At 41.1% G+C, this 24,514-nt stretch overlaps 1 protein-coding gene across 3 annotated transcripts in view; it reads left to right on the top strand.

The window, feature by feature from the left end:
- The window catches only part of hdac4 (histone deacetylase 4), a 215,369-nt gene that overhangs the window by 133,115 nt on the left and 57,740 nt on the right, over nt 1–24,514 (top strand). For all 3 annotated transcript variants that reach the window (XM_036569453.1, XM_036569446.1, XM_036569458.1), the window contains 6 exons: nt 2,573–2,691; nt 16,594–16,722; nt 16,809–16,921; nt 18,544–18,660; nt 19,720–19,930; nt 24,042–24,235. In XM_036569453.1, coding sequence (XP_036425346.1) covers nt 2,573–2,691; nt 16,594–16,722; nt 16,809–16,921; nt 18,544–18,660; nt 19,720–19,930; nt 24,042–24,235 — 883 coding nt within the window. The remainder of the gene's footprint in view (nt 1–2,572; nt 2,692–16,593; nt 16,723–16,808; nt 16,922–18,543; nt 18,661–19,719; nt 19,931–24,041; nt 24,236–24,514) is intronic.

Raw genomic sequence — 24,514 nt, 5'->3', positions numbered from 1 at the left:
GAGTCTCCCTGTAAAACCTGGAACAATCATTTGAAAATCAGAGACATCAGGTCGGATTTTGCAGAGGTTCTTCAGACCATATCATATGTCTTTGCATCTTAATCTCACATGCACAGGCTCAAAAAGAAGTTATGGCTCATGTTTAGGTCTGATGAAGATATGACAACATTAGTGGATAATTCTCTGATAATTCTCGGAAGACACGTCCTTCACCATGAGGTCTTGAAATCCCCAAGCATAGCTACATAGTGTAGCTTTTAGAGGCAGGACATTTTGTAATAGCTGTATGAGTGGACAAAAAAAGCTTCATCAGAATGTTCTTCTAAAGTAATTCAGCAGCTCTGTTTTCATGTTGTATGTATGCAGGATTTACATAAACTTGAAGAAAATCATGTGATTTCCATAGAGTTAACACAGTGATTTTCATCACTGGCATTTAGTGGGACAAACAGTGGTTGAATGATCCAACCAGTGAGTGTATATGTCGTGTCAAATACCCAGTCAGTAGTCAGCTCCTCCATGACTGTAGCTCTCTCATACCACTCCTTTACATCTTGTTGATTTATTTAGTTCTCCTGCGAGCATTGACCAACATAGTCTCCCAAAGGTGTTCTCCAGTGCTAACACAACTGATATTGTTGATATTGCCAGCATTAGCAGTGTATTTTGCTTACTTAAGAATCGTTCAGTGATAAATGTAGCTACGGGAAATCTTTAAGGGCCGTGGATTTTTTAATCATCACTCGGTTTTTTCCATGTTAACATGTTTTTTTTTTTTTCATTTCTTTCCTTGACCTCTGAAGTTATTTATATCATTATCATGACATAACAAATGTTATTTTCACAAGATCTCGATATATATTTATATATGCTCATATATACGTGTGTGTGTGTGTGTGTGTGTGTGTGTATATATATACATATAATATAGAGGCTTCGGGCTGGAACTAAGGACAGTTTGAAGGGTCAAACTAGGAAAATACGTTAACAGCGTTGCAGAAATAGTACCATTTAATAATTTATCTCGTTAACTCTTTATGTGGCCTGAAAGCTAGTAAGTGGGTGTGTCCTTCGCTCTCTGCTTCTTAGAGTACGACAGAGCAGAAAGAGAACTTATCATTGCAGCCAACCTATCATTGCAGATTAATCAAGAAGGTACGTTTTAATCTGTGATGTTTTAAATGTGTAATTTAGTTGAATTAATGAATCATGACAGCCCTAGTTCAAAGTTTCCTACTCACATTCTTTATTTTCAGATTCACTCTGAAGGCCCACCTTTTGGTCTTCTTCAAAAATAGTGGTCCATCAATAAAACATTGTTTACTGCTTCGCCTCTCCAGTAAGATCAACAGTGACAGGTGAACAAAAGGAAGCTGCAGCAGAGCCAGTATGTTTTATTAATCACAGCATTTATTCTCACTTGGTTGAAATGCAAGTCATTTCAGCTAATTGCAGCATACTCCACAAACACATCACTCAGGCTCTTAAACGAGCAGCATGTTTTGGATGGCGACGAAGCAAGGTGAGGTGAACAGGCTGATTTGGATGTGTGCCAGGTGTTCTGACATTGCGCAGATGTAGGAAAACATCAGCCTTTTGTCTCTGTTTGAGCTAGAATTTTCAGTGCTATGCTACTAATATTTTTTTGTCCAAAAAGTCGACACTCAAAAAGTAAAAAATAAAAAGCACAAAAAACATGATTATCATCATGATGTTGCCTTAATCAGGAAAAAGTTCTCTGTGGTAGAAGGTGGAGCTGTTTGACGATGACGATGCTCTGTTGTTCCTGATTCTTGATCAGTCGTATCTGTTGTGCGTGTGAGAAAGAGAGTGTTTTTGTGTTTGTGTTAGTAAACAAAAAGCCTCCAACACCTGAGGCCCATTGTTGCTGTTATACTCTAGGCAAGCCTGCCCTTTGTTTAAACCAATGGGCTATAAACACGTGACTATTGAAATCTGTTACAGCCATTAGGATATTTATTTCAGCCTTTTTCTGTAGGACTGATTGTAATGTAACTTCATACACATCCATCAGTTGGTTTTCATGATTTTATAAAGTAGATTAAATGCAAAGAGCAGTTTTTTAGATTTTTTGGTATTCTTTTATAAGTGTTCATTATTTAGTCCAGTCCTGTAATGCCACTTTATGGAGAAGGTCAGTTTTTGACAGGGAGGGGTTTTTAATTGGAGATGAAATAATATTTTGAATGTTGTTTTGAGGTGGTTTATGATGTCTGAGGCTGTCTGGCTGGACTAGGTGATGTTGACTCTTTGGGTTTTGGTTAGGCTTCCTGTTTGGATCACTGCTCCAGTCAGAAAGGGACCGTTCTCCTTTGGACATTTCACTAAGCCACTATAATCATTTGTGTTTGTAAATGTAGCTCATATAGGTAATTCATAAAGTTAAATTCACTTGTTTGTCATTACTTTTGCTTTCAGTTTAAATAGAAAGTGTCTTTTTTGTGCACTCACTGCCACCAGAAAAAAAATAAAACGAGATAAAATCATGTGGGCCACAGACTCAGCTTCACCTTCTCCTGAGTAACCCTGAGTTATTTTGTGTTTTCTGCAGGAAAACCCAGCACAGTTCACTGGACCAGAGTTCTCCCCCTCAGACAGGGATTTCCACCTATAACCACCCGGTGCTGGGCCTCTACGACTCCAAAAACGACTTCCCGCTCCGCAAGACAGGTAAAATGCCTTCCTGCTCCGCCAGTCAGATAACTCTGCTTCCTCTGACGCAACTACAGCACACTTATCTCTCTTTAGCTGCTTCCTGGTTCAGGCCCATTTAGAGCAGCCGTTTAAAAATGACTCGATCTCTGTCTCACCCCCTGCATGTTGATCCTGCACACAGATAGCGTTCAGTTTTTGTACATGTAGTACTGCAAGAGCAGGCATTCCGTCACAGAGGTTGCATTTTTGTGCAGTGGAGCACAACTAAACCACGTTCTCTGGAACGTATTTAGCAATGCATCTCTGGGTGCGTTGGCTGAGAAGAACTGCCTGTTCTTCAGAGAATGCACAGTGTGAACATTTCAGGCCTCATGCATGCTCAAAGACAAACAAACTGGAGTAATGGTGCAGAGCCGGTGTGAGGAGGCTTGCGGTCAGGTACTAGAGCCGGCCAATGGAAACGCTGGCTGGAGGAGAGTGGTATTGAGGTTTTATTGCTCAGCCAAAATCTCCAGATCTCCGGTCTCAAGGACTTTGTAGTGCTCAGTATCACGTCTAGTCTACACGTGTAGGAGTTGATCAGTGTCTGAAAATAAGTACACAATCATGATGTGCGTTGTAAATTGCTAATATTGGGACAACTGCTCCAGTGTTGTTTATGTTTGTCTGTTTGGCTATGAATTTAGGGACATTCCACTAGCAAAGCCTGCATACATGCAGACTCTATGGAAGTTCACACGATCCCCCTTGTCGACTTGAAGAATGGCAGAATCGGACGGATAGTACTATGGCCCTGTGGACTTTGCCTGTAGTCCGTGGGTCTGCAAGTCCAGAGATTTAGATTGGCCGTTTGTCTTTATCCCAGCCGTCTGTTAGCAGATTACTTTGCTACTGCAGACAGGACGGCCTTCGGTCCCAAAAGGCTGAGCGGCCCTTTTCAGCACATGAAAGGCCTGTCAGCAGGCCCTGTGAGTTTGGATTAACGAGGAAAGCGGCCAACAGTTGAGCCCAGGGGCATCAAAGGAATGTACTCTCTATCTCTCTCTCTTTTTCTGTCTGCCTTTTCTCAGCCTGTCTTTGTTAAGTCTCCCATCAAACTCCCACAAGGAGCACTTCACCCACTATCTCCTCCTGCCAGACCAGAAGAGAAGAACGAAGGAGGGAAAGAAGTAAAATGGAGAGATGAGCCTTTAACTCACCTGAAGTTTCTCTTGCACTCATCTCAGTAGGCAGCACAAATGAACCGCTCAAATCTCTTTCACGAATTCGCACCACAGCTTCACACATCACTTACAGTCTGTGTGCTGAGAGGAATGCATGTACGGATGGGAAAATGAAAGCACCAAATTTTGCAGGCAGAAAAAAAGAAAATAGACAAGTATGGACTTTAACTGGTGCTCATTGGAGCGGTTCTGCGAGGCTGCCAGCAGAGCTGCTCTGCCCAGGCTTTGTGTTCAGAGAATGACTGATGGAGTCGGTCTGCTTCTCACCGCATTGTTAAGTCTTGGCATGCAGAGGAAGGCGTGTGATGGTGATGGCTTTTACTTAGCTCCTCGCTCCCTTACATCCACAATACATTCTTGAAAAATTGTTTGAAGGTAGAGCTGTCCCTGGCTAAGTTTTTTTTTTTTGGTTTTTTTTTCCCTCAAGCGACTTTTAAAATACCAACATATTTTGAAAACAAAGTCACAAGACCACTGATGACTACTGATTCGGGGGTGAAATGTGGAAATTTTTTACACTGCAAAAATAAAACAATTCTCAAACGTGCTCACCTGGCACTTTCATGAGGAACACCAGTACATCTACTCATTCATGCATTTATCTAATCAGCAAATCATGTGGTAGCAGTACAGTGCATAAAATCATATTCATCAAATTCATCAACTACGAGAAGGGGGAAAACATGTGATCTCAGTCATTTTGACCGTGGCATGCTTGTTGGTGCCAGACAGGGGCTGGATTGAGTGTTTCTATAACTGCTGATCTGGGATTTTCACGCACAACATTCCCTAGAGTCTGCTCCGAATGGTGAAATAAAGAAAAAAACATTCAGTGAGGGGCAGTAATTCGACTCAGAACACTTGAGAGAGGTCAACAGAGAATGAACATACTGGTTCGAGCTGACAGAAAGGCTACGGAAACTCAGATAACCACTGTACAGTTTTGTTGATCAGAAAATTATCTCAGAATGCACAACACGTCAAACTTTGAGGTGGATGGGCTACAACAGCAGAAGACCGTGTCGGGTTCCACTTCTGTCAGCCAAGAACAGAAAGCTTCAGTGCGCACAGGACTCCCCAAACCTGGACAATTGAAGATCAGAAAAACGTAGCGTGGTCTGATGAATGTCGGTTTCTGCAGAGACACACAGACGGCATTAACGGCATGAATCCATCGCCCCAACCTGCCTTGTGCCAATCGTACAGGCTGGTGGAGGTGGGGTAATAGTGTGACAAATGTTTTCTTGGCACCCTTTGGGCCCTTTAATGCCAGTCAGTCATGTGTGAATTGCTTGACCATGTGCATCCTTTCATGGCCACTCTTTACCCATTTTTTAATGGCTGCTTCCAGCATGATAATGCGCCATGTCACAAAGCAAAAGTTGTCTCATGCTGGGTTCATGAACATGACAATGTGGTCAGTGTTCTTCAGTGGCCTTCCCAGTCACTGGATCTGAATCCAGTAGAACATCTCTGGGATGTGGAACGGAAGATTCACAGCACGAAAGTGCATCTGAAAAATCTGCAGGAACTGCATGATGCAGGCATGTTAACATGTACCAGAATCTCAAAGGAATGTTTCCAACGTCTTGTGGAATCCGTGCAAAGAAGAATTAAGGATGTTTTGAGAGCCAAGGGAAATATCTACCATTTACAGTCCACTACTGTAGTTCTCAAATAAAAAAAATATGTAAATATATAAATACAATTAGTTGACTGCCAGAACATAGTTTTGAATTTCCTTGTTGCATATTAATTGTCAAAAGACAGAATTGTCTGTAGAGATCATGTTTCATGTACAATGTCAACCACCGCCTTGTAAAAGGTCAATCAAACCAAATATTTTCTCACTGTTTGAGCGTAGATGTTTTAGACTTTTGGATGTTTTAGACTTTTTTGTGAACTGTCACCAAAGAACAACATTTCTCATGTATTACTCCTGGCTGTAGTTGACCAAGAATGCTTCGACATGGAAGCTGATAAGTGGACATGGAAGAGGCGGCTCTAGAAGAGGGAAAGGTCATGGTAGATAGGGACTGCAGCATACCCTGTATAAGTTGGGTTCCTTTAAAAAGAGCGATGACCAAGAAGTCTGCATGATGCGGTTGTAGAGTGGGTCTGAGCTGGGACTGTGGACCTAAAGCTGCTTCTCTCTGCAGCAGAGCTGTACTTAGGGGCCTTCCCTGCATGCACTCACCTTAGGCTGCCTGAGATTAGCCCACTGTTCTCATTAATCACACTGGAAAGGGACCTGTCAGGTTACTGCAGTGCAGCCCCAAGCTACACACTCAGATACCCCTGAGACACCCCAGCAATTACAGCAGGGGTGGGAGGGGGTACATTACAGCTACAATATGCCTGTCACTGAGACAAGTGAGAGTGGGTGTATATAACTCCATAGAACAGCAGAACACCATAGCCTAGAAGTTCAGCACACTGCAGGGCCTGCCTGCTGGCTTTGTAATGCCATTCCTTGGCATTTGGTAGTACTTTAAGTACAAATTAGCAGTAAAGCATAATGGAGTATTGCGTTCAGCAACGTTCCATTATGTTATAGCAACCACCTAATTATTATTCTATGCCTGTTGTTAGCTTACAGTAGTAGGTATGGAAAGTCGTGTGTTGCTAAGAAGCAAAAGCTCACAGTGGTCTGTACATTTGTAAAAATTGTTTGGTCTTTAGTGCATCCAAAGATTGTACGTCAGATACTTTTTTCCACAGTCTGTGAGTCTTTGGCCAATTAAGGCACGTTTTGCAGCACAAAAAGAAACTAATGAGCTGGGGAAGCACACAGGTCTACAACATTCAGGAAGCTTATTTTTTTAAGGGGGGAAAGAATCTAAACCTCACTTAAGTGTTCCCTCTGTATAGTGGCAGTTCTTCACTTTGTGGCCAGGCCTGTCTGGGTGTTGATTCCAGCGCTCCCGCTGTAGATAAACCTCAGTTTGCTCTGGCTGCCACAGCACATTCCTCCGCTGGGAACGGGGAGAGCAGGGCTTACGGCTGCAACCAGTAGTCCACAAAGTCGATTAGCTGACAGTGATTATGGGAAAAATTTGATGTTATTTACTTAAAAAACAAAAGCGCTTTATGGCTGGCACAATTACCTGATTAAACTTGATTTCACGGTTTTAAAAAAATGTGTTCAAATTAATCTTCTCAAAAAACTCCCTGACTAGTTGCCAGTTTGCATAATTTTTCTTTTTTCTATGCTGCATTTTTATTTAGTTATTTATTTTTGTATCTCTGTGGTCCACTTGTGATGTTTGTATGGGTTTATGTACCAAAACAGTCTAATTCATTTTTTACATGACTATTTTCCAGCCTCTGTTTCTCCCTTAGAATTAGACTGTTTTTGTTTCCATACCTTTATGACAAATTCATGTAATTGACCTCAGTTTTGACTGGCTTCCCTGATTTATTCAAAAAGCAGAGTGGACTGACTTTAACGTGACTTTAACTTTAATTAGCTTTGACTGGGGGAGGTACAGTGATGCAGACTGAATAGGCTGATATATGTGAGTGTGTTAAATTTCATGGCCTCGCAGAAATAATGAATTCAAACTAGGCTGTTCTTGCAGCTTATTTCCAGTATATGGACAGTATGAACTGTGGAATGATTAATACCTTTTGAAATATTTACATACTGCTACATCAACTGTTTATCAAAAAAGCAAGGTTTTACAAAATATGGCCCATTTAAGTTCCTTTACTGGTCTCTTTTACAATAATAACCTCTTACAGTAAGAAATGCAGTACTTTTATAGGCGTCCTAGTTTAGTTTCGTCTTTGTCCAACAAAATATTTTGGAATTTTTGAAAGGGTATGCATGATTTATTTTAATTGTAAAGTTGTTTATTTAATTTTATTGTAAGGCCTTTAAAAATAGACAGATGACTATTTTTGTTCAAATTAATGGTGACAGGTCTTTAAGTACTCTTTAAGTACTATGTTATTACATTACATGCTCTCAGTTTGACAGAATGCAATACACTACAGGAACCATGGGGGGCGATCTGAATGATGGTGGTGTTGTGGCGGGGCAAAGTGAGAGGAAATGGCAGATGGCTTGATTAGTCAATTAATTGAAAAGTAGTTGCTAGATCAAATGATCATACAAATAATCATAAATTGCAGGCCTCCTTTTCTTCCACTTCCATCTCTCTCAGCCCTTTTTGCTCAGAGCCCTCAGGCTGGACGGAGGGGGTGCTAGTAATGTAGGAGGATAATCTCTGATTTTGGGGATAACACACAGTTTCTGTGTCCTCTTCTGTTCCGAGTCGTGATTCGCCTTTTTGTCGTGACTCTCTTCTCTCCACTAATGACGCATGAGTGCAGATTATGGATGGAACTGAGCGGCTGGAGTGCTCTTATGCTCATTCATTCACTCATGCTTGTGTGTGTGTGCAGTTTTCTGTAGGACGTTGTGAATCAGGAGGGGAGAACAGTGCCTCTGTGTGTCAGCTGACACTAAGGTCACCCATGATATTTTCATCAGGCGGACCCTTCTGCTGCCTCCAACTGTTCAGCTTTTTGAGATCAAGTGCTTGTTGCCAGAGTACACAACCGTTCAAAAGTTTGGAATCACATATTATATGAATATATTACATTTTGTTATTTGATATCTAACATTAATTTTACAGATGTCTATATTATCATCTAGACACTACAAGGTATTTTGAGAAAGCAAAAAGTTATTATTAATTTGATTGTATTATATTAATTATATTAAATTTATCCCAATTTTATTTCAACTTCATCCTTGATGTTATACAGTTTTCTTAGTCATTTTAGAATCATCTGTGGCACAGGTCATCAATCTGAATGCTTATTAAAGGGCCCGTATAATGGAAATCTGAATTTTTCACACTTTTTGAGCTGAAAGAGATTGATTGTAGCAAATAAACATTCAGAACCTACCATCCACTCCCCTCTCCATACAGTCCTTATGCATATACATTGCAAAAACAGCCTGTTTAGAATCCACTGTTGATGTCACACAATCACATTTACATATATCTGCAATCAAACTGGTTTGATATTGTTAAAAACATTGATTATAAACTTCTAAACTCTTATTCCAAGCTTCTTTTTTGTAGAGGTGCAGGGAATATAGCACTTATTCAGCCCTCTTTCATATGTTAGTCATACATATTAGAACAGATAAACTAGAAGTAACTTTTAATTCTTTATGCATTTTTATATATTTGTTTTCTCATTTGTCTTTTGTAGTGATATGTATGTGAAATGTCTACAGAAATGTAAGATAAGAACAAATGATGATTCTGCACAGCTAACTCCTGAAGGCTGCCTTCCTGTAGCCCTCTATATTCTTCTTTATGATGATACACACCCTTATACTTACCTAACATTCACATTCATGTTGTCAGTGTGATGTTATTTGGAACTAAGACAGTCAGGAAGCAATAGCTGCTTAAATCTGGAAGGAATCAAGCTAAGGCTTTAAAGCTGTTAGCTTCCAAAGCCTGAAGGCTGCATTTTGGGCACAAATGCTCAGTAATGCCTGCTATGGTTCAAGCTGAAGCAGTAGCACAGCCTCACATGAGGATCCTGGGAGAAAAAACAGCTCAGTGGGATATAGTGCACACCACATGTTACTCCTACATCAGAGACAGACGAGAAAGCCGTTGTTCTGTTCGAATTCTGACAGGTAGTTCTTTTATAAACACTTTGTTAAAAGTTACTGTTCTTTTACTATTTTCCTCCATTTGGTCACAGCATGTTTCCAGTGCATTAAAGCAGTCTTGGGTCCTACGTTTAAGAAATAGTTTGGCGAACAGTGGACAAATGAAAATTGTACCCTTAGACCAAATGTAGTCTTTCAGCCTGGAGCTGGAGTCCTGAGTTATGAGGCTAACAAAACTAACAACGACATTCTCAATGCAGTTTGAGAAAAACATGTGAAGGTTTAGGCATGAGGTTGGCACAGTGCTAATTGGTGTAGCCTAGGCCTCCATTACTTGTTAGCTATTAACCTTGTATCTTCAGTGTGAAATTAAAGACGCAAACTTCAGACACCAAACATGTCTTGGCTGCTCCACTTCATCTGGGGTCACTGAGAGAATTGTGTTCACTTCTACACTATAAAAAAGAAGTTGCCAAAAAAGAGTTTTTTTGTGCAGTCATAGAAGAGACGCTGTTGATTAGTCAGTTCTTCTAAAGAACCATTTTTGTAAAAGAGATTTGTGAGTGTAAAAGGTTCCCTGAGCAATACAACTTTTGGTTTTCTAAAGAACCATGATTGCTGAATTATGAATATGAAGAACATTTTAAATGGTGAATGTTCTACATTTTTATTGTATTTATTTTTTTCCTCGGGTGTCCACATTTTTGTGGATTCATGTACCAAAAACAATCGTTCATTTTTACATTACCATTTTCCAGCCTCTCTTTATCCATTAAATTAAACTGTTTTTGTTATTTTGCCGTATAAGACAAATATATGTAAATAATGTCTGTTTTGATTGACTGCCTTGTATTGTGCCCCATTCAAGAAAGCAGTCTCGCTGAAACTGCTTAACCGCTGTAGGCTGAATATGCTGATATATGTAAATGCATTAGTTTTTGCAACATTAGAAAAATGGTGGTTTCAAAATTGGCTGTTTCTGCATCTTAGTTTTCACCATATGGACTGATGGTATGTTTGGAAACTTTACAGATGTTTATTATTACATTGAATTCTTTGATTTCAGAAAATAAAGTTTACTGTGAAATGTGCTTATGAAAGGATTAAAGAACCTCCATATAATGTAAGGTCTCTGAAATAATCCCCAAATTGGTATAGAATCTTTGCATTGTGTGGAAGTTCTTTTAAACTTTTAACATTTACTCACAAATCTCTTTTTCAAACATGGTTTTTAGGGAACCAAACGTGGTTCATGTGTTGTATCACTCTACGAACCCTTGGTGGCACATTTTTTTGAAGAGAGCACAGCTTTTTTCCCTGGAGGCTTCTCTTCATGGGTTGTTAGTAACAGGTGCTCATTTCGGCATATTTAGATGTATTAATTTAGCAGGCACTCTTATGCAGAGCAGCTCAGTATGGCCTGTTGAAAGCAAGCTGTTAAGGTGCCCGAGATGCTGCTGAGGACAGTAGTTGTTCCCTACGCGGTACATTGTGTACTCCCACTCCCGTGCCGCTGGCACTCTTTTATTAGACCGTGAGCAGCTATCGGAGCTCATTCACCTGATGTGAACCCTTTCTAACAGCGCTAAAGAGCTTATTAAATGCTTCTCGGCAGATGACTTGTGTCTCGTTTCCCGCTCGTTCTGCTGCGTTCGGCTAGTGACTTGCCGCAGTTGGCACAGTCACTGCACGTCCTTGATGGCACTTAAGCTCCCTTCCAGAGCTTTCTACTCAGCCCTCATCAAGCTTTATAGTGCAGGGGGGAATGGCTTTCCTCCCTTCTGCTGTCTTTTCTCATCTCGCTTTTCTTCTCTTCCGTCGATTGCTCCCCACAGCAGTGTCAGGTCCAGATGCACACTGAGCCTCCATTTCCACTCATATAAAAAGCCTGAGCTGAGCAGCTTCCCTGGACCGAAGAAGCATTCTCCTCCATGCACTTCGCCTCCCATGGTGAACAAAGTTATCATTCATCCGTGTGAAACAGATCTCTGGAGTTTCCAGCTTTTCAATGCCTGCATATCTAAAAAGACTGTTGTAAAATGCACAAAAAGATCTTGAATTAATAATGTGTTATGAATCATCACATTGATTTTTACAATCTTTTTTGTAATTTGGAGTCCAAATTATATACGCAGTGCATCAGAATTATAGATTACATTTATTCAGTGCACATGAGAGTGCTAAAACAATTGCACAAAGGAGGGGAGAAAAGGGAATGGTCTGGAGTATATATGGAGTTTCACATGGATCCTTCATACGCTTTTTTGGAATTTTGAATGCAGAATTTGTAATCAGATGAATCTCCTTCAGTTGCTTTTGTTTTGTTTTTTTTTTTGTTTTTTTTGGGGAATTTCAGACTTCATCAGTACATCGGAATCATCAGGTGCACTTGTTCATTACATGCATATAAGATTCTTAAAAAGATCCCAAATTTCCAAATAGGCATCTCAGATTCCTTAAAAAAATCCAAATTTCAAAAAAAAAGACCTTTGACCTTTTTGGCATGTTGTGTAAACAGGAATTTGGGGGTCGTTCTACTTCAACTTCAGCTGGACTGGATACAAAGAACACTAATAATAAACGCCATTTTAGTGCCAGCTTGTTTTTGGCATCTGTGGCCAGACGCAGAGGCACAGATCAACAGTTGGGTTCCTAATGTTCTTGTTTTAATGCCGCTCTGAAGAGCACCACCCAGTGAGCCCTGCACTCAGCCGCTCCAGCTCATTTCAGCTGTGCACACTTGAGACTTTATTCTGGCTCTAATGATGAGAAGGGCATCAGCATGGCTAACACAGCTGTTCTCTGACCTTTTTTTTTGTTGTACTTGCCTTTTCACAATTCAGTTTCTACCCAGGGTGCAGATACATAACTATTTTTGATGTGAGTGGGACCTCTTCAGTCTTTGCTAATAGTCCGTTTTATGTATTCCAATCAGCGCAGTAACAGGAGGCCATGCTGGGCCAAACGCTGCTGTTTTTTTAAGCTTGTGGCTGTGGGAGGTCAAAATGAGGGCTTGAAATTCACCAGTATGTTTAATCTTTCTCTCTTTCTCACACATTCCATATGCTGGGTAATGACAAGAAGCAGGATGTAGAGAGCCCAGATGGTGTGTGGTTGTTCGATAGGAGATTTATTCCTGTGTGGTGTGTTACTTGTTTGTCATGAGGAAATGTTAAAGGCTAATCGGTGTAGAAACACGCTTGGAACAAAAGCATCCCTCTGTAGAACGGCAGTAGGAGGCAAGATGAGGGCTGTAAATCTTTTATCGTTACTCTTTGGAATCTGATGTTGACTGCATGACTACAATATTCTCGTTATCTGAGTGTCCCCAAGTGCTATTTTGTGCAGTGCATGTGTAGTGTGTGTATTTCAGAGCACCTTTTGTAGGCTTGTTTTTGCTGCAGGTATGTTTCCATAGATATATTGGATTTTCTAGTTCTACAGAGGAGCTCTAATGAGTTTGGCCTCATGCAGCATGATTTTATTGTGAAGGTCTCTGTTGCCCGACACCTTCTCAGTAGCAGAAGACTGCCTCTGTGATATAAAGCAAAGTGGGCCTAGGTGTAAGATATGTTTGTCTAAGTGTCTAGCATCAGCAGATGTCACAGACCATTGCAGTGGATGTGCGAGTGGTCATGTAAAAACACACTTCAAAGTCAGCGAGTCCCTGAGTGACCCTGGCCCTCTCTCGAAGGCTCGTTTCTGCCACCTCAACACTTTTCTCAAGTGTCCCTGGCCCCGCTGCACTCCCCATCCATTCCTATTAGGAATCCCAGTGCCCCCCGCTGGCTGCCGTCCAAGCCTGCAGGCTAGCCTACTCAATTACTTTTAAAGTCATCCAGCATAAAATGCTGATAGCATTTCCACACCTCTTCATTTGAGGTATATGATCTAGCTACCAACCGCCTAATGTAATGCCAGTATTACATTGCATGCATTGCATACAGCACTTCTTAAATTTCCTTTTTTTGCAGAATATCCAGGTTTCGGTCATATTAACCTGTCTCTTGTTGTGTTTCTTAAGGCTCCTGCTCATAAGCTATGTGGTCTGTCTGATCACTGTCTGATTATTTGGTTGACTGCAGGTACTGCATGACCTCTGCTATTCTGTAATTATACACAATCCTATAGACTGTTAGCATTTAGGATTACTGTTGGCCTCTGTCTGATAGAATTGCAGTAGTAGTTACTAAGGTTGTCCATGGGTACACGAGTACTCGGTTAACTGATCCAGGTGCCAGTGGATATTTTGCCAAGGATGTATTGATAAGGTCTTGACTGAGACGTGTGTTCAAGAGTATCACCACCTAGGCTAACTACTCAAGCTGATGTTAGCTAGGTCCAGAAAGAGTGAATGGACATTGCACAGGACTGTACTACAGATGAACATATTGGCACATGGTCCACTGAGGGGAAAAGACCTTGTGTAGAAGATGATGAGTCCTCATCAGCATCCTGTTTTATCTTTTAGCCATAGAGTTAGCTTATCTGGAGGAATAGTCGTCGTTACACAAAGCTTATTGGTTTCCTGGGGTATTTTTGAATTTGAAGTATGTTTTCAAACGTTTTCTGCTAAATTTTGGTGCTACTTAATTTTTATATGCCTAACAGCAGTGCCAAGCAGTGGTTAGTGTTTTATTTATTATATTTTTCCCCCTTCCAAAGTATCCGTTCATGAATTATACAGATTCCACATCCTGAGTTTAACATTCATGAACTGACAACTGTCAGAAACAGCCATTCCCTTGAGTTTCTGTTTAGAACCAGACTTCTCAACCCAAAGTTCTGTTTAGAAATGCATGTACAGAAATACTGATATGATGATTAGTTTGTAACCTTGACTGCTTGTTCATCTGTGGTTAGAATTTCTTTAATGCTCACAGCAGGCTTGTGGCTTTTTCTAGTAACTGTTCACTTAAGAGAAGCGCAAGAGTTTGCAGAGTTTTAAAGGCGGAATAAGGGCAAAACTTAAGCCAGTGCTTGGCAGATGTGTTCCTCATCCTCAACTAATGCATGAGCTTAATGGCAGGATGCAGTACATTCTTTAACAAAGATGTCTGGGAATGGTCCTGCCTCTTACAAGAAGTGCCACCCTTGTACTTACCTAGCTCGCTAAGCACAACCACAAGACCAGCTTTTTAATACAGAGTGCTCTTAGAAAAGTACTTTAAGTTGTGGAACCTTTCTGTTTTAGATGTGTGTCAATAAGTGCATTATGACAGGTTTATCTATGGTTTAAAGTAGTGTTTCTAAATGGGTGTGACCAAGGGCAGGAGGCTCCAGGCTCATGCTCCAAATGACTACTGACCGCACTTAACATCACCCAACTCCCTGAAGGCCTGACAGTCCACTAATGAACTTAGCATGCACTTCTGACTGGCCAGTGCATTTGACACAAGGTCTTTAGCTAATCAAGGGTCAAATGGTCGTTAGAGCATGCCTCACTAATTGAAGTGAGGGCAGAGAGAGAGATTGGGCAGCGGTAGTGGCTCTGATGAAGCAGGCTGTTTTTTGGGTGAGAGAATGCTTAGTGGCAGGATTTGTGCTTCACACAGACATGCTGCTCGTGTTGATCTTTTGCTAGTAGGTAATTATGGTCCAGGAGTTCGAGCCACCTCCGTGGTGGCGTTGACCTGAACGGTCCAGTGCACACCCTGAATTACGGCAATGCTGTTTGTACACTAAAGATGAGAAAAGTACTGCTTTGTTAAGAGTCCACAAAACCACTAGCATTCATTTCCAGACTGTGCTGTTAGTGGACTTCACTGAACTTGGGGCAGGTAGCTGTGCCAAACTGGCAGTAGTTCAGATGCTAGTTTGGACCTTTGTAAGTACTTCCTAATGAGCGAATCTAGAGAGCCTTTTTTGTACCATAAGAGTGGATTATGAATAACTGACCGAGGTCAGAAGATCACCAGCCTTTACAGTTAAATTGACCGAATTTATGACACTTTTAAACTGCCCTTTGTGGGTCTTTGAAAACTGTAAGCAATACATGGGTTCAGGCATTGGCCACTACTTTGGAACACTCTTCTGAGCACAGTTTCTGTCAGCTCACGCAGTCCATTCTGTAGTCCTGTGCAGTAGGATGTCAGGTGGTGAAACAAGCGTGGTCAGGTATTTTCTGCCTAGACCACCTTTGATAGGACTGTGCCTTGTACTCTTGTATGGTCCTGTCAGTTTAAGCAGTCTTTTTAGCTCTAATCTGTAATGTGCCATGTGGTTACCTCTTTTGGGAGAAACATGCACTTAAAGATACTCCATATAAAGAATGTCCAAACATCCGTTGTCTCTTCTGAAATCAGAGCTGTTAAACTCTATTAATTAACTCAATTGTCCCCTGTGCTGCAGTAACGGCCTCTACTTTTTGGAAAGGCTTTACAGTAAATGTTAGAACATTGCTGGGTGGATTTGACTATGTTCATAAAAACATTAACAGGTCAGGTACTGATGTTAAAATATCAGTTCTGGATCACAAACACCACTTCAGCTCATCCAAAAACTATTGGATGGAGCTCCACCACTCCAGAAAATACAGTTCTACTGCTCCACATCCCAATACTTGGGAGTTTATACCCCTGTAGCTGATGCTTGGCATTTGTAATGTTGACCTTAGACTCATAGGAGGCTGCTCTAGAGCATCCTGTTCAATTGGTAGTGCTTTTCTATGGAGATTATATGTGTGCAGTTGAAACATTTTGTGAGCAGAATTACTCTGTCAGGGATTAACTTTAGCTTGGTGATTTGCTTAAAGTCAACATGAAAATCAGAACCAATTCCTTAATATGACGTATTTCCAAGCGAAGCAGGATTTTCCGGCGAGAAATAATCATTGGTGGGACATGATTTTATCCGTCGGGATTTGAGAAACGCATGCATCATGGAGTCAGACTCAGATGCTAGTCTATAGTCATGTACATACTTTTTATGTGTTTTTTTTAATCAGGTGACTGTTAGCCTCTGTACATGAAGTACAGTGAGCTGGCTTTGAACATGTCGTTTGTAAGTGTGAATGTGACCTCTTCACGTGTATGTGGTTACCCACAGCTTCTGAGCCAAACTTGAAGCTGCGCTCCAGACTGAAGCAGAAGGTGACGGAGCGGCGGAGCAGCCCACTGCTGCGGAGGAGGGACGGCCCCATCGCCACAGCCAAGAAACGCTCACTAGACATGGCAGGTGAGTGTGACCAGTACAGAAAATAGAAACAAATATGTCATCTTATTATGCTGTGCAAATGGCATCTTTTGTTTACCTCTTTGTAGAATCGGCCTGTAACAGTGCCCCTGGGTCAGGTCCGAGCTCGCCCAACAACAGCTCCAATAACATCACTAACGAGAACGGCATCACTGGCTCCATCTCCAACAGCTCAGTGGAGGTACTGCTCACATCACACTGTAGCCTCAGACATGGTCCTATAAACAGTTACTTCGGACCACTGCAACTCTCAGGTCTGTGATAACTGTTGTTGTTTTATACTATGTGAATGTAATTACATAATGACAAAAGGAGTCACATTTGCATTCAGTTTACATTCTGTGTCGACAGATTTGATTGTACATTTTTCCTGTTAGTTTCACACAATTACAGACACATGGAAAACATGTAAAGAATGTTTTTTTTTTTTTAATCTCTTTGTAAAACAAACCTATACATACAATTTGTATCCCCATAATTTCATAATACAGGGATACGGGAGGAGGGGCATGCTGAGGGGGCTACAGCCACCCCCGATTTTAAGATTGAAAAAAAATATATAACCAACAGTAATTAAAAAATTACAGTATGAGCATAGTAAAGAGCTATGTGTGCTTGTGTTTGAGTTTGTATTTACATTTTACTTATATATTTTCAAAATGTGCAGTGGCCGTGAGCTGTTTAACACTGCATTTTTGTTATAGCAATCCAAAATGTTTACCTTGCCAGCCACTGATAGTGGAGCCATGTCACTAAAATACAAGTGTGAGCACTATTCTGTGCCCATAAGTGCCTTGTATTGATTTTTAAATTTAAAAACAATAATGCAATAATGTCCAACTTTTGAATGCATTATTTTTTAACAATTAACTCTCCCGCTTGGCATGTAGTTTTACTATGGGAGTGATGCAGTGAGTTTCTGTGCCACCTGTGAACATAGATGATTGGTTGTTGCTTTGCTCAGTAACATAAAGTTCATCCAGAGAGAGAAAAGACAACTTAAAGGGAGAACATCACCAGTTTAATGTCAGTTGTCCAAAATATTTTAAAGAAAGTCATATCAGTTCGTATGTATCACTTATATGGTGCTTAAACTCAGCACCCTCACCTCAAAACACGAGGCAGACAAGATGTCTCGGAGCATCTTGTCTACTTGCAAATACAGATGTGGTGTTGGTTGAAAAGTTTAGAATCTGCATTTTCAACAGGGTTCTGCTTGTTTTAATTACCTCAGAGTGGAAAACATACATACATACATACATACATACATACATCATCTAAACCGCTTATCCTTCTGGGTCGCGGTGGGGTGCTGGAGCCTATCCCAGCTGTCATTGGGCGGAAGGCAGGATACACCCTGGACAGGTCGCCAGTCCATCGCAGGGCAGACAGACAGACATACACAGTCACACACACACTCACACCTAGGGGCAATTTAGCACGTCCAATTTTGGTCAGGCCAGGCCAGAGTGGAAAACAATTATATAAAATTACATCATTCATTTGTTATCGCTGGTGATAACAGTAACTTCTAAGAGTCAAGTGTGTGTATTCTTGGTTGTAATCACCTAAGAGGAATCGCAGCATTGGTTTTAGACTGCTGACTGTAAAGAGTGAGTTTCCACAGTGCTGGGCTGACGCTGACTGGGCAGTGCTGTGGATTCTGGCTGCATGTGTATGCTGCTCTTCATACAGCAGTGTAATGCAGACGGGTGACTGCAGGGGTCCGTGCACCACCAGACAGGACTGTTAGTTTTGATCGAGAAGCTTATTTATCTGTATGTGTCTGCTGCTCTTTTCCAGCCATCTCTGGCACACCGGCTAGCTGGCAGAGAGGGTCCTATTAGCCAGCTGTCTCTGTACACATCACCCTCCCTCCCCAACATCACTCTGGGTCTGCCAGCAACCGGCTCCTCCAGCGTGAGTGCCTCTCTCCCTCCCTCCCTTCCTTTCTATCTGTCTCTCTGTATCTTGCTCACTTGCTCCCTGACTCTCTGTCTTAGGCCGGGGTGACAAAACAATAATGATCATTTTTTTTTCTATAACATTATTATACCTTTTTTGGTTTCCCAATCCAGTATTAGCAGCAAACACTTTATTGTTTTTCTTTCATCATCTATTATTGTCTATTAGACCAAACAAAAAGCTTTTTAAAACCATTTCACAACTGTTAAACATTATGAAATGCATACAGTTACCATTAAGTACTGATTTAAAATCACATGGAAAATATATTAAGCGACTGAATTTTGACCTTGTTGTCCAGACCTACTCTCACGTTTTTCTCACTATTTCTGTGTCCTAATTATTCTCTCATTTTCATTTTATCTTGCACTCTTTCTTTTTGTGTCTTTTAGTGTTGCCTCTGGCCCTCCACTCTGTCTCTCTTGCTCGCTCTCTCTCTCTCTTTAAATCTGCTACTAGGAGGGCCTGTTTGCGTACACATGGTCGTAGAGCCGAAGAGTCCACACAGAGGGGCCGCTGTCTAGACCGTCAGTGTGCCATATGTGGCTTTTCAGCCCCACTGCCATTTCAGAAAAGGCCTATTGAAAGACAAAGAGTGTCCGCTGCTCTCTGACGCAAGCAGCAGCCTCACAAAAAAGCCTAACACTCGTGTTGATTTTAAGAGAGACAGTCTCTGTTTCTCACCTTCTGTTACCCTTCATATTCTCCTTCTTTCATACTCTTTCCTTTTTTTTCCCCTCCCCTTTCCCCCTCTATCTTTTCCCTCAATGCCTTCTTTCTGCTAGTCATTGACCTCCCTTTTTTCCCCTCCTCTCCTCTTCCATCTTTTCTGCCGTGCTCAACTTTTTTTTCTCCCTTTTTTTTCTGCACTCCTTCTTTCATGACTTTGTTGAACAAACTCTTTTCTGTCTGCTCTTTCTGTCTCATGGTCATTGGCCTCCCTCTTCTTCCATCACTTCTCCTCCTCCTGCCTCATGCTCTCTTCTCACTCCTCCTCTCCTTCTCTTTGAGCAGGTGGCATCTGGTCAGCAGGAAGGCGAGCGGCTGGCGATGGCAGGCCTGCAGCCTGGATTACCCATAACCACTCCCTTCATCACCGGAGCCCACCTTCCTTCGTACCTGGCCACCTCCGCACTAGATCGGGAGGGAGGCTCCGCCCACAACCCGCTGCTGCAGCACATGGCCCTGCTGGAGCAGTCGGCCTCCCAGAATCCTCTGGTGTCAGGTGCAGTTCTCACTACATTACACTAAAGCAGATGCAGCCCAGTTCAGAGCAAATGAGTGAAGAGAAAGCTGCTCTTTTTAAAGAGGAATCCCACCAGTTGGTGGTTTGATGTAAAAGGGTGCAGTCTAGAGAAACTAATTGCCTGTTTCTTTACAGTGGTGGTGATAGTAACTAGTGGTCACGTTATCCACAAAATAGACATTTTATTTTTATTTATTTACCATCCAAAACAACCAGTAAACCTGCACATCTTGTGAATATTTATATGTAATGTTGATTGTGGTAAAACAGTGGTAAATCTGAACAAATGCATTTTCTTTGCGGCACTGTTTTGTCTTTCAACAAAAATCATTTTATATGCATTTTACCTACTTGGCTGTAAATATGTTTCAGTATGTGCTGATGTTCTAGTATAGGCTAAAAATATAAACGATAACGCAGACTTTGCTTTGCTTTAAGCTTTAGCTCAGCTATAGCCGCTTTTCTCACATCTTCACCAGGAAAAGAGGAATCATTCCTTTAAAATGTCTCTCAACGTTCAACTTTTTACAAAGCTGAAGTAGCTTCTCCAGCTTCTTGTTGAAATTTTCCCATTCCACCTTAAATGGTCCCTGAGGTGCCAGAATGTAACTGCTGCACCATTTAAGGTGGAGCGGGAAATTTTGAGCAAGAAGGTGGAGAAACTGACTTCAGCTTCTCAAGTTTTTAGTGTTTGACAGTTTCTTGTTGCAGATTAAATGTATTAGTAAACCTGCTGGAGTGATTATAAGTGCAAATTAGTTTATTCATCTCAAAATTATTGATTGTCCGTCCTAAATCTTAGCTAGGCGAGACTGAGCACCAACCTTTAAGGTTGAAGGTGAATTGGCAGATATAGGCTACAGAAAACTACAGAATTTAAGACCATTTATTGTTAAAACTGTTAGAACAACCAGCAGAACTTTATTTTATTTTTACCTAAAAATCTAATTCTGTTGTGGAGCCGCAACAGGGCAGTAAAAGAGCCGCATGTTGCCCACCCCTGCCTTACATGTACCTTGATGTCTTAAATGTATTAATAAAATTACATTTTAGTCCAACACTCCAGACTATCATAAATGTCTCAGACATCAGACAAATGTATCTGTAACCATTTCTTACATAGCTTTTAGAGCCATTAAACACCTTCAGATGTCTGGTTCGTATCACCACCACTGCAAACAATTCTGACTCTGCAAGATTCTCTAGAACAGAGTATTTTACATCAAACCACTCTAAATGACTTTGTTTTCATGAGAGCATCTTAATTATGCAAACATTCTGATAAAATGGAATTTCCATTTAAAGCGATGTTTCAGCAGTATTAAATTTATACAGTTTCCTCCTAACACAAATATAGTTAATCAGTCAACCACATAATTGAAATTGCTTTTTTTGGTTGTGGACCAGAGCTAAAAGACTAATATAGCTAACAAGTAATGCTAGCTTACGCTGACCCATTTGCTTGCCCAAGTCATAACGCACTTGGCTTTAACCGTATCGAGTTGTTAAGTAATCTCAAACTTACTTATGCCGTTACCAAAAATGGATGAAAGGAAGTGTGAGCGCTTCATGTAGAGCCATACGCTCATAGCAGGGTGCACGCCTTCAGTCTAAACGCTGCCGTATGAACGTTAAGCTCTACACTGGCATCAGATTAGCTCTTTTTTTCTATTCTAATGAAATTACTCATAGACAGTGTTAATTAGCCTCCCGCTGAGCTTGGGCTGACAGCAGTAGTCAGGGTCAATACTTCTCGCAAGCAGAAAAGGGATGGGGGGCTTCCCTGACGCAGTTTGCTGTCTGCTCTGACTGACGCTTTGCTGTATCATGCCTGTCCCAGCGAGGGGGTGAACCTCTTCTCTTCCCCCTCATCTGTTCAAGAGATAATTAAAATGAGCATATTGCAAGTGCGCAGGACAAATGCAGAGCAGAGAGAGAGAGAAAAAAGAGAGAAGGAGAGAGAGAACAGAGTAGATTGTGCTTTACCACAGATCAGCACTGTTACAATGATACTTAGGAAGGGTCGAGAGGAAGTGCACTTGTTCTAGTAATGGCCGTTTCAGAGCTATATCAGGCAGTGGATACTGACCTTGTTCATCAGTGAATGTAAAATATACATAACAAGCTTAGGATCTGCCTAAACTGCCTAGTTGCTGTTTATGGATCCAGTTTAGGCTCACTGTCTAGGTTATTCCAGACTGCAACCATTCTCACATTGTTAACCCGTTAGGGATTTGTATTACATGCAGATTAGTTTCATAGTAGTTAATGAATAATTTCTAGTCATCACTAAGTTTAATAACTGTATAACAAGGCTAGGGTTCAAGGATTAACTGCTTCTTATTTGTACTGAATGATCTGAATGATCATTGTACTAATAAAGTTAAGGGAATAGTCCAGTGAAAAATGTAATTTACAGTTTTGCCTTTGGCCTTTGTCAATCATCAGCCAGGACATGATAGTTTCATAGTAGTTAATGAATAATTCCTAGTCATTACTAAGTTTAATACATAAAAACCTAGGCTAGGGTTCAAAGGTTACCTGCTTCTTACCTGTACTGAATGATCATTATGCTAAAAGAATTGTCCAGTGAAAAATCTAATTTACAGTTTTGCCCTTGGTCTTTGTTGATTATCCCCCAAGACATGTTGTGATGTCTGAAGTTTGTCCCCTTCCCTTTTTCTCACTAGAGCTACTAGGCTAACCCTGACCCTCATTTAAAGTCTATAGCCACCAGGTTAGCATCACGTGAACTACATGCCATAAATCATAACGCACATCCCTCAGACAGCATTGCTATTGGTAACCTCAGTAGTTTTCAGGACTGTAAGACATAGAATGGCTTCAAAGCTCTATTGGCCTGTTCCTCAAGCTTGTAATCCATCACCACCAGTTCGGTTTTTTAATGCCACGTTACTGACCCCACGTTTTGTCTAGGGTGCTGGGGAATCAATAACATGTGGCATTAAAATATTAAATTAGTGGTGATGGATTAAAAGCTTGAGGAAGAGGCCAGTAGAGCTTTTGAAGCCATTTTATTAAAACCAACCACAATAAAACAGGTGTGCTATGATACTTTGTACCACACTGGAATAATCAAACTGTGAACGGCACCAAAGAAAAGAACAAAACAAAACCTAACCATACTTGCATACGCTGAAACAAAATGTTCTTAGCTAATCTAGAAAAAGGAAGCAAAAGCTAACTACTGTACATTTTCCTGGCCAGTAACCAAAAGCATATGTGGCGATGCCCACCCTCTGCCCTAGGGAACTAGATATAATACACATTTACGTGGTGTATAGGCACGACCCTCTTACCTGTTTGAAACCCCAGGTGGTACAAACGATCTCTTGTAAAATGTTAAAAGTTTGCAGGTAAAATACCAAACAAAAGCACTTTCTCTAAAAACACACAAAAAAAAACACAACTGATCCGTCCTCTCTTACTTCAGCCATCTTGAAGGCCTCTTTTAAAAACATAGGCTCCTCCCCTATCTGCATCAAACAGACATCTAGCATTAACCAATATTTCAAACTGATATTTGATTGCTGATATTTTATTCTTTGAAAGAGCAGAATGTTTAGGTGATACTGGACTACTGCACTGAAATGTCTGCATGTTATGAAATATACTGCACTGTGAATGTATAGAAATAAATATTATATTTCTCTGTAATGCTAATGCAGGTGGATATAGTTCCAACTTTGACATTTTATAAATATATTTGTTTCAGCATCAACAGATTGGTACATGAAAAATATTGTGAACCTGCATCGGCCCACGATTCCCATACCTTGCATTCCTAATAATAAGCATGTTTGAGTTTGCATAACATCTCAGTGCTGTTTGAGGGAAGTTTGGCGAGAGTTAGGTATGCAGTTTAAATGATGCTAATTGATTTGGTATAACCCTGTTAGCAGCATTAGCTTCACTGTAACATTAAACATGCCTTGGCTGGTTGAAGTATTCCTTTAAAGTTGAAGTTGTTTTATAAAGTAAAAGGCTCTAATGCTCTGAACACATTGATATGGAGATGCTGATAAGTCTGTTGTATTTAATGTAACCTCTGCCATGCATGTGTCTGCAGGTCTGAGTGCTTTGCCCCTACAGTCCCCCTCCATCCATAAACTGCGTCAGCACCGGCCGCTGGGCCGGACGCAGTCAGCGCCGCTGCCTCAGAATGCCCAGGCCCTGCAGCAGCTCGTGGTCCAGCAGCAGCACCAGCAGTTCCTGGAGAAACACAAACAGCAGTTCCAGCAGCAGCAGCTTCATATGAGCAAGGTAGATTACACACACTCCATCCATCCATCCACTCTCTATCACCCTCCCTCCTTCATTGTCACGGTCTCTAACTGCTTTCTTCCTTTGGCTCCCTCTGTCACCATGGTAACCAGTAGGATGCACATTCCTGTTATGGTCAAACCGGAAGCCCTCTGCCTGTGTGTGTGTTTCTGTGTGTATGTGCTGCGCTTTTGAGGATGCAGTGTCATGAGATGAGTGTGGGTGTAGAGAATTACACCTGTGACAACTCTCTAAGACAATCAATCAATCAATCAATCA

Source organism: Colossoma macropomum, unplaced genomic scaffold, assembly GCF_904425465.1.
Source record: "Colossoma macropomum unplaced genomic scaffold, Colossoma_macropomum, whole genome shotgun sequence".
In the NCBI taxonomy this organism is placed as follows: Eukaryota; Metazoa; Chordata; class Actinopteri; order Characiformes; family Serrasalmidae; genus Colossoma; species Colossoma macropomum.
Note: the sequence above shows the minus strand (reverse complement) of the source record. Positions and strands in the feature narration are given on the sequence as shown.